Source organism: Peromyscus eremicus, chromosome 23 (assembly GCF_949786415.1).
Source record: "Peromyscus eremicus chromosome 23, PerEre_H2_v1, whole genome shotgun sequence".
Classification (NCBI taxonomy): domain Eukaryota; kingdom Metazoa; phylum Chordata; class Mammalia; order Rodentia; family Cricetidae; genus Peromyscus; species Peromyscus eremicus.
Window position 1 is genome coordinate 13874472 of NC_081438.1, and position 11113 is coordinate 13885584.

At 48.1% G+C, this 11113-nt stretch overlaps 1 protein-coding gene across 1 annotated transcript; it reads right to left on the reverse strand.

The window, feature by feature from the left end:
* Positions 1–5352: 5352 nt before the first annotated feature.
* LOC131898252 (hydroxycarboxylic acid receptor 2) lies at positions 5353–7324 on the reverse strand. The gene has a single exon (XM_059249366.1). It carries the CDS (start codon positions 7261–7263, stop codon positions 6181–6183), a length of 1083 nt encoding a protein of 360 aa, XP_059105349.1. The 5' UTR covers positions 7264–7324; the 3' UTR covers positions 5353–6180.
* Positions 7325–11113: the final 3789 nt, after the last annotated feature.

The window sequence follows — 11113 nt, forward strand, 5'->3', positions numbered from 1 at the left end:
CCTCTGTTGGCTGGGAGGAGGTGTCTCCCCTATAGTCCCTGTTGAACATGTAAAACTCCTTAAAAAAAAAAAAAGAAAAAGAAAAAGAAAAAAAAGAAAAGAAAATGTAAAACTCAGGTCTAGGAATGTAGCTCAGTGGTAGACCACTTGCCCTGTACTCCTGAACTGCTAGGACAGAACCTCTGAACTACAATAAATAAGCGTACAAACTAAAACACACACACACACACACACACACACACACACACACACATACACACACACACACACACACACACACACACACACACACACACACGGACACGAACATGGACACGAACACGGACACAGACAGATACAGACACACACCTGCACGCACGCACACACACACGCATGCACACACACTCGTGTGCATGAGCAATGCTCCTGTCTTGGTAATAATTTTTTAAATAATTATTGCTTTGTGTGGTGTGAGAGTGTACATGTGGGTGTGTGGGTGTGATGGAGCCCTTTCGTGCTTAGGGACAGCCTTAGGGAGTCAGTTCTCTCCTTCCACTGTGTTGAAGACGTCTCTCTTGTGGTTCTGACGTGCTTCTTGCTCCAGGCTAACTGGCCCATGAGCTTCCCTGCCTCCCATTTCACTGCAGGAGTTGCTATTACAGATGCGCACCACCACAGCCAGCTCTTTTATGTGGGTCCTAGCGGTTGAGCTCAGGCCATCAGGCTGGCCCAGCAAATCTTCTTACATGCTGAACCATCTCACTGGCCCCTTATTTTTTTGTTTGTTTGTTTGTTTGTTTTTCGAGACAGGGTTTCTCTGTGTAGCTTTGCGCCTTTCCTGGAACTCGCTTTGGAGACCAGGCTGGCCTCGAACTCACAAAGATCTGCCTGCCTCTGCCTCCTGAGTGCTGGGATTAGAGGCGTGCGCCACCACCGCCCGGCCTCACTGGCCCCTTATAATACTTTCTAAACAGTGATTAGGAATCAATGGTTTCTCTTGTGAGAAAATCTGACTTGACTGATAAGTGCATTGATAGATTGAGTCTCACTCATGGCTAAGAGTGAGGTGAAGGACCTGGTCCTGGCCCTTTGCTGCCCAAGCCCGGTTTATACTTCTTTAGATAGAGACTCACCATGTGGCCCTAAACACACCGGGTAGTCCAGGCAGATCTTGAACTCATGACCCTCTTCCTGACCCTTCCAAGTGCTGGAACTACGTGTTCTCTGCTCCCACCTCCTGCCTGGTTTAGTATTCTCAGTTTTCTCCCAAGCATCCTTCCTCTCTACTTTTAATGTCTTGGGCAACCTAATCTGAAGTTGCATGAATTTCCTGAGACCATAGAGAGAAATGTCCGCTTACCTCAGTTAAGACACTGTGGACAGACACCAAAGCAATTCTGATTCTGCTCAAGTCCAGCTCGGTGAAACAGTGAGTTTCTAGAGATCACTCTCAGGAACAGAGCAGAAGAAAAGACAGCTGTATCACTGTAAAGTCTGCCTCAGCGTGGTACAGCTCACAAAAATTCTGTCTGGAGCTCCAAGCCCAATCTGCAGGCAGTTCCACTGAAGAGTCTCCCCTCCACAGCAAGTATTTACTGTTTATATAGAAATCCCCAGAGACAGCCGTCTGGAGCTTGCTCTTTTCATCTGCATTCAGTAGGCATCCCCCGTTCCCCCTCAAGGTCATGTTTCAAGCTGGAGAACACAGCTCCAGAAACATGTTGCAGAAACATGTTGCAGCATAAGGACCCTTGCATTCAATTATTGTAACAAACACTACTTTCCTATTACTATAAGAAGAAATAAAAGTAATTTCTTCTCAGGAAGTCTGCCTGTTTAACATGAACAGCTCCAGACTCAGTCACCAAAGAATTTCACAAAAAAAAAAAAAAAAGTCTGAGCTGGGCAGTGGTGGTGCACGACTTTAATCCCAGGGAGGCAAAGGCAGGTGGATCTCTGTGAGTTCCAGGCCAGCCTGGTCTATAGAGAGAGTTCCAGGACAGCCAGGGCTACACAGAGAAACCGTATCTCCAAACAACAACAACAAAACAAAACCCCAACAACAAAAGTCTGTTCCAGGGCAGGAGGATGGCTCAGGGAGGGACATTTGCTGCCAAGCCTGACAACCTGAGTTTGATCCCTGGAACCTACATGGTGGAAGGAAAGAACCAACTCCTTAGAGCTGTCCTCTGACCTATACATGCACACACAATAAAATCCATAAGCATAAACTTTTGAACTGCTCATTCCACTTTTTAGGGGCTTTTATGGGTGTGTGTGTGTGTCCACATGTTCGAGTGCATGCTGAGGCGAGGGGTTGATGGAGAGCATCCCTCCTCAATAGCCTTCTTAGTTTTGACACAAAATCTTTCATTGAACCTGGAGCTCTCAGTGCCGCTAGGCCTGGGAGGTGGGGGCAGTAAACTCCAGTGATCCGTGTGTTTCTACTGTCTCAGCCCGAGGATTATGGACGTGTGCTGCTGTGCCTAGCTTCTTGTTGGTTTGTTTTTCGTTTTATTTAGTTTGGTTTGATTTGAGTTTTTGTTTTGTTTTGTTTTTTGAGACAGGGTCTCACTAATGTGCCGGGTTGGCTGGCCTGGAACTCGCTTATGTAGAGCAGGCTGGCCTCAGACTCCTCGAGAGCCACCTGCCTCTGCCTCCCAAGTGCTGACATTAAAGATGTGTACCACCATACCTAGCTCTCTCAGGCATCTTACCAACTGATCCGTGTGTGTGTGTGTGTGTGTGTGTGTGTGTGTGTGTGTGTGTGTGTGTGTTTTGAGACAAGGTCTTCTCGTATGTTGATCAACTTGGCCCCAAATTCCCGGGCTCAAGACATCCTCCTATCTCAGCCTTCTGTGTAGACCTCAGGTCTATTCTAGAGGTACAGCCTCATTCTGATGCGAAGACATCACCAATTGAACCAAAAGATGGGCAAGCCGGAGATGACCTTGCTGCTGGTAAGTGGTACATTTCTGTGACTTTGCCAAACGTTTTCGCTGTCTGAGGCACCTGGAAGAACTGTTCCCTTAGCTGAATTACCAATAACAGAAGGGCAGGGGATGAGGCCAGAGGCCCCTGGACAGGTCATCTGTGTGGACAGCTGAGACTTGTCACCAGTGCAACCAGCACAAGTCCAGACCACGTTCAGGAAGTGTTTTGAATGTTAAACTGAGCCCCAGTTGAAGGGCCAGGATGTGTTGTCATTAGAATACTGAATGCTGTTCAGAGTCCCCTACACTAAGCACAGCCCCAGAGCGAGGTAGGGGAGTGTCCAGTGTAATAAATCTGGAAGGGAGGAGAGTTCCTGACATCAGAAACAGGCATGGTCTTTTTCCCCTGGTTTCTGGTTCTAAATTTAGGGGGCGATCTGTCCACGTTTGGAAGGGGTTGCTGAGCTAAAAGGAAGTCTCTCTTTACAAAGTTCAGAGTAATTGGAATGTGTGGGGCCCCTAGAACTGCCACACCCCAAAAGTCAAGAAAGCAGTTGCAAGATAGATTTAGAGAGGGCGTAAAAGAAAATACACGCATAAATTATTGTGACTGGGGTAATGGGGGCGGGGGGGGAGGCAGGGGAGCGGGGCCTCAGAGGAGCACACGGCTGCAAGCTAAGCTGAGTTTGATCCCTAGAACCTGAGCTAACACGGAAGGAGGGAGCTGGCTCCACAAAGTTGTCCTCAGAGGCACAATACACACATCCTATACACAACAACAACAACAACACACAAAAACTTAAAAGTTTAAAACAATTATTATGACTGCCCTTTCCAGTCAGCAGCTACGCCTCCAGGCGTTCATACACTGGATTCCAGGACACCCATGTTTGCCAAAACCCAAGGATGCTCAAATCCCTTGTAAAAATAGTACAATATTTGCGTAGATGGCCTCAGTGGGTAGAGGATAGCATATATGAAGTCCTGGATCTGATCCATAGCACCACATAAACTGGGCGTGGAGGCACGTACATGCCTGTAATCTCAGCGAGCAGGGATCAGACTATTGTTTCTACAAGCCAAGTAGCAGAGGGTTTGCTGGCAGCCACAGAGGTTGGAGTGAGGTGACGCTCCTGCAGAGCCGATACAAGGAGCCAAACCCAGCCAACACCTTGATTTTGGATTTCTGTCCTCCAAAAAAAACCCGGACAGAATAAATTTGTATTGTTTTAAGACACTCAGCTTGTGGTTCCTGATTAGGGCGGCCTCCGGGAGACTAATTCGTGCTCATCAAATTCACAGTCATCTCAGTACCTTCACACACACTTACTCACCTCGCCTCCTGAGCCCATATTTTTTTTTTTTCATGGTTTGCTCCGTCTTGCTAATCCTGGCTCAACTCGACGTCACTTCCTCCTGGAGGCCTTCCTAGCCATCCCCACCCCAGTCATTCCCACTGTTCTCATCGTCATGCTTGACTGTTTTTACAACACCACTAAGCTTCGCATTTACATCTTTCCTTCATTACTGTCTCCCTGTTCCCTGTCTGGAATTTGAGTTCAATGGGAAGAAGACCATCATCTATCCACCTTGCTCCTGGCTGCATTGCCACCACCTAGAACAGTGTCTGGCAACTCTTGTTGTTTTACTTCATGAAAATCAGATGAATGAATGTAAGCTGTTGACTTCCACCACTGAAGGACTGGGAGTTTCACCACCGGCTTCCCTGTGACTCACGCTCTGAGTTGGGGAAATCCCTGCTCAGCTCTGAGCTCTGGTCTGCCACCTTCCGTAAAGAAGGCGACCCCCACTTAATAAATCCCTACCTGGAGGAGCAGAAGGTAGCAGATACAGTAACCTGCAAGCACGCGCTCGAACTCGCGACTGTCCATCTGCCCCTTGTTTCCTGCCATCCACCCCGGGCTGAGACATCATCTGCATCCGACTTGGGAGGGAAAAGTGAAGTCTCATCTTGCCAAAGGATCAAGGAGGGACGGAGACTGGAAATGAAATTACAACAGAAACTTGGACCCATGGCAGACTCAAACCAGTACATCTCCTTTCCATCTCCGAACTGGGAACCGAAACCATTCCATAGGAAGCTCTCCCTTCCTCTTCCTGGGGGCGGGGGGAAAAAAATCACACTGTGGTCTGATTCTTTTTTTAATGTGCAGCTATTCATAGCAACACTCACCAAACTGTAAAGGGGGAAACTCCATTTGCAAACTCTTCTATACAGCCTCCCCAAATGCAACGGCCTTATGTTTCTCCCCACCCCACCCCCTCAGCTGTCTCATGACAGAGCTCTGTGCCCTTCAGTGCTTTGCAGCACACCGGATTTTTCTGCTAGGATATAGTTCATAGCCCACATAGGTCTTAAGTAGTAAACCCATTGCTGTGAACTCTAACCCAGACAAATGCCGCCGCAGACCGTCTCCTGTTGAAATTTATTGAAACGGTAGATGTAAATACAGAAACACAAGCAAATGAACCCAGGAGGAGTTCCACCCCGCTCCCTTTTAACCACGGACACTTTTAAACCCCTTTGAAAAAGAAAACAGAGAAGGGAAGCAGCTGTCTTCCCCGAAGCCTTTGAACTACACGGCTGAATTTCTTGCTGATTGTTCAATTCCCTCCAACACTGTTAGTCCGGTCCCTCCTGGGGCTATCCTAACCCCTTCTTACCACCATTGGAGACTCTGAGAACAATCAAAGCTTTTGAATCTCCATCCCCTCCTCCGTTTCTGCTAAAGTCTGGCTGAAAAGTGAACTGGTTCCACAGAACCCAGGTGACCTACTGGCTTGTTCAATGACACCTGGGTAGAGGTCCTCTCCAGCTTCTTGGCTCTCTTTGTCCCCACTGGAGCCCACAGACAGGCTAGGTAGGACCCTAGGGGCTGAAGGACCATCCGAGGCTTTGAGCAGACAGGAAGGAAGCCAAGAAGTCATAGGTACGGATGGGTGTGTCTGGGGCTCAAAACTCCACAGAGGACTCAGTCCTCTTCAGCCCTGCAGGCTTGGGAGACTAAGAAGTTTCTGCCACCTGGAAACTTCACTTTCTGATCCTCTGAGATTTCTATGGCAGCACCTTGCAACCAAGCTGCTCACTCCACCACGGCGTTTCTCTAAATCACATTCTCTGAATCTCCAAGTTCCAATAAAGTGCGAGCCAAGTCTCATGATGTTACTCCGTGCAAAACGGCCAAACCGTCTCTCCAGAGAGCTCAGGCCTGAGTGGCAACCTCCCTTTTTTTTTTGGCGTAGTGGCTTAACGAGATGTTGTGGCCAGATAAGAGGGGCTGCACGGCTCACTGGGGTCAGTCATTAACGCCTCTGGGACACTTCGGACTGTGCTGTGGTCCCCCGTGAGCTCCACACTTGTACTCCGGTTATTCTCCGCTTCGCCCAGTGATTTCTTCCGAAGGCAGCGGTTGATACACGTAGAGAAGAAGTTGGGGAAAGATGGACTGGAGAAATAGTAGACCACCGGGTCCAGCATGCTGTTCATGTAGGTGAAGCTGAGAGTGGTGAAGAAAGCCAGGTCTGCTGAGGAGTAGATATCACAGTCCCGCACGTTGTTTTTGTAGAGAAGCCAGAAGATGCGGATCCGCACAGCCACGCTGGGCAGGAAGCAGATGACGAAGACGATAGCCACCACCATGATGAAGTTGATAGCCCTCTTGATCTTGGCATGTCTGTCCATCTGTCTCTGCCGGAGGCTCCAGATGATCCTGGCCGAGCAGAACAGGATGATGCCTAGGGGCAAGAAGAATTCCAGGAGGAACATGGCATCGTGCCACCTGAAGGTGTAACAGATGCTGAAGCTGCTACATAGATTTGCATCGCCATTGCGGGTCATCATGTTCGTATAGAGGAGATGGACGGTCAGGCCAATGGTGATACCCCACAAGAAGCAAGAGATGATGGTCGCCGTCCGGTTGGAGAGCTTGTTCAGGGAATGGTGGGGATGGACCACCCGGAAGTACCGGTCCACAGCCACCACCGTGAGGAAGATGATACTGCCCTGCCGGTTCATGGCCAGCATGAAAAGCATCAGACGGCAAGGGATGTCTCCAAACCTCCAGTCCCACTTTTTGACATAGTTGTCCATCAGGAAGGGCAAGCAGATGATCAGGAGAAAGTCAGCCACAGCCAAGTTGAACAGGAAAATCCGGCTGGATTTCCAGGACTTGAGATGGAAACAGAAAATCCACAGGGCAAGGCCATTGCCCAGGAGCCCGAACACAAACTCCAGCCCCAACACCGGCGGCAAGACTTTGGCAATGTTTTCATCTCGGAACACACAGCAGTTCTTGCCATTTATCATCAGAAAGTGGTTCTGTTTGCTCATGAGTGTTGCTGCTCGGTCGGCCCCAGAGCACCTCACCTAGCAAAGGCTCAAGGCAAGTGTGTGTCTGTGTGGTGAACGTGTGGTTCAGCCCTCAGCTTTATGTCATGTCAGGGTGTTGAAAGAGATGACTGCATGGTTACCAGGAAACTACGAAATCATTTAAGGAAAAAAAAAAAAAAAAAAGCTAGCAAGGCTCTTATGCAATTTGCTGTTTGCATAAACAAGTAATAAAAAAAAATCCCTCAGGCAGACGGGAACCCACAAATTTTTCTAAATGTAAAGGATAAGTTTAGGCAAGCAGACTGTCCATTGTGAATGAGTAACATCTGGGGCATTCCTTCTGAAGGCTGCACGCATGCACACTGGTTAGTTAACTGGCCTTGGAGGTTTCATTCACTGCCATTTGCTTGGTTCACCTAATTGACAAATTAACAATGACAGTAATCTTGCACTGTGCCAAATGAACAGCAAGGCTTTCAGAAACCTAAGAATTCACGTGAAATTTGGTAATATGTTATATTAGTAACACATGCATTAGTAATCTGTCTACAGTCTCTTCTCTCTCTCTTTTCTTTCTAGGATTTACTTTTGTTTTCAATTATATGTAGGCATGTGTGTCGGGGTGGGTACATGTAACTGCAGGTGCCCAGAGGCTCCTGGATACCCTGGAGCTGGCATTCTAGGCAGTTGCGAGCCCCCTGATGTGGGTGCAGGGAGCTGAACTCAGGTTTTCTGCAGGTGCAAGGTGCTGTTAACTGCTGACTCAGCCCTTTAGCACCATGCTCTTTTCTCTCTCTCTCTCTCTCTCTCTCTCTCTCTCTCTCTCTCTCTCTCTCTCTCTCGGAATCTTGCTATGTCGCCCCAGCTGGCTTTAAATTGTCCATCTTCCTGCTTCTGCTTTCCGAGTCCCGGGATTGCAGGCATGGAGCACCGTGCCTGGCTGTGTGGTATGAGCCAAATTAGATTTGGATTTCAAGCCCCAAGAGCATGTGAGCCCTGCCTTGCAGAAAGACAGCATTTCCTTTTCTTCCCTCCCACCACCTTTTTTTTTAAAGTGTGGTTGTTATCCTATAGAGGATCTCCAATGAGTATTTTGGCATATATATATATATATATCATGCATAAGGTTTTTTAATTTTTTGTTGCTCTATTTTGAGTTAGAAATTGGAAATGTATCCCTTTAGTTGCATACCCAGAACCCACTAATGGCATTTGATAGACCTTTATAAACTAGACCCAGGGTGACCTAATCTTGGGTTCCTATAGGGTTAGCGATACTTACAGAAACAGTGAGCATGTAGACGGGAGTTTTGAGGTCAGTGGTGCCCACACTGCAGTTTCCAGTGTGCCAGCCTCCATGCCTCAAAGAGTCATTGTTTTTGAGTGTTGGTCTGTGTCAGAATATGATGTACACCACATGTTGCAGTGTGTGGTATGGCCAAGGAGGCCGTAAGAGGGCGTCATATCCGCTGGAACTAGAGTTATAGACGGTTGTGAGTCACCATGTGGGTGCTGGAAACAGAACCTGGGTCCTCTGCAGGAGCAGCCAGTGATTTTAACAGCTGAGCCACCATCTCCGCAGCCCACGCTTTAAGTGTGTCATCTTGTTTTATCCTCTGTAGCCCACGGACCAAAAACTCTTGTTGATTATGACTTCCACACGAGGCAAGTGAAGTTCAAAGAGGGAACCCGCCCAGGATAACCCAGCGGAACTTGGGTTTGAATCTGGCAGACCCCCAAGCCTCTGCCCTCATCCTTGTGGTATACTACTTTTCATTTATTTATCATTTATTGGAAAACTGTAATTACATCCATTTATTTGGAAAGAGAGGGGATAAATGCCACGGCACATGTGTAGAAGTCAGAGGAGAACCTGAAATAATCAGTTCCCTCCTGCCTGGGTATTGAACTCAGGCCATCGCGCTTGGCGGCCAGCGCTTTTACTCAATACACCGTTTTGCCAAACGATACTGTATTTTTTAAAAGATTTTTGAAACATTTACTTTTCAAAAAATGTGTGTGTGTGTGTCTTGGTGTAGGTGTGTGCATGTGAGTGCTGGTGCCCTCAGAGACCAGAAGCAGGCGTCAGGTTCCCTGAAGCAGTAGTTACAGGTGGATACGAGGCCCCTGATATGGGTGCTGGCCATTGAATTCAAGTCCTCTGCAAGAGCAAGTGCTCTTAACTGAGCCATCTCCCCAGCCCCTTAAACAAGTTTGGAGACAGCATCTCCCTCTGCAGCCCAGGCTGGCCTCGAGCACCAGGCCTGACCTCTGCCTCTTCTGCGATTGCCTTGAGCCTTAGCTGGCATTAACGCTTGCCTTTCTGCCTGCGTATGCTTGGTGGTGCTTCCTCCCTGGAAAAATGTGGACTTAAGGATGGATGGCATGTGTTGTGGTTTGAATGTAAAGGGTCCCTCTGCAGGCTCCCAGGTTTGAACACTTGGTCCCCAGCTGCTGATGCTGTTTTGGGGAGCCTGGAGACCTTTGGGGATGGCAGCTGGTAGAGACAGGTCACTAGGGACAGAGCCTGGAAGGTTATATCCACTTTTGGTTAAGGCCTGCACACTCCTCTCCTCCTGGTCTACGTGAGGAGCGAGCTCCGCCCCACATTCCTGCCGCCCTGCGTTCCTGTCACCATGGACTGATCTGCTCCTGACATCACACTCCTCTGTGTCACAGTGGACTGTGACCCTTACGCCAAAACAGACCTCTCTGCTCTAAGTTGTTACTGTCACATTTTGGGTCACAATGACATGAAAGTAACTCGCACAACACCCATAACGTAATTTTTCGGGGTTTGTGGACTAAGAGTCAGAGAAACTACTAGTACTAATTATTTCCGGCATCCAGAGTCTGCAAGGGAGACTCCTTCCTAAGTTAGAGTTTTGTAAGTGTGTGGTGCGCACGCATACATGTCCGCGCAGGCGCACTTGCCTGTGTGTGCTCGTGTGGCGACTGAAGGCCGACTTTGAATGGCTTCTTGAGCTGCTGTCTACTTTTTTTTTTTTTTTTTTTTAGCCAGGGTCTCTTATTAAACCCAGAACTCCTGTCTAGCCCACAAATTCCCTGGAGCCACCTATCTTGACCCCACTGGGGTGACAGGCATGTGCTGCTGCGCCTACCTTCACATATGGGTGCTGCAGATCTGAACACAGATCCCCGTGTTTACACAGTAAGCGCATTACCCACCAGGCCATCTTGCCAGCCCCCCTCCCCCTTCTAAAATAAAAATTTAAACAATAAAGCTGGGCATCCTGTAATAATCCCAGTATTTGGAAGATAGAGGCAGAAAGATCAGAATTCAAGGCTAGCTTGAGCTACTTGAGATACTGTCTCAGGATAGACAAAGGCAAACAAGAAGAAGAAGAGGAGGAGGAGGAGAAAAAGATGAAGAAGAAGAAGAAGAGGAGGAGGAAGAAGAAAAAGAAGAAGAAGAAGAAGAAGAAGAAGAAGAAGAAGAAGAAGAAGAAGAAGAAGAAGAAGAAAAGCCATTATAATGGTTGGCTTTAATTGTCAACTTCACACAACCCAGAATCATTTGGAAAGAGAGTTTCAATAAGGGATTGTCTATATTGGGTTTGCCTGTGAGTATATCTGTAGGGGATTATCCTAATCAAGTTAATTGATGTAGGAAGACCCAGCCCACTGTGGGCAGCACCATTCCCTGGGCAGGGGGTCCTGAGCTGTGTAAGAGCAGAGAAGCTGAGCTGAGCATTGAGTCAAGCAAGCAAGCAAGGCTGCATGCCCTCATTTCTCTCTGCTCTAGAGTGTGGATGCCGTGTAACCAGCTACCTCGACTTCCCAGCTTCACTTCCCCACAAAGGGGACTACAGTGACAAACTGAAATAAA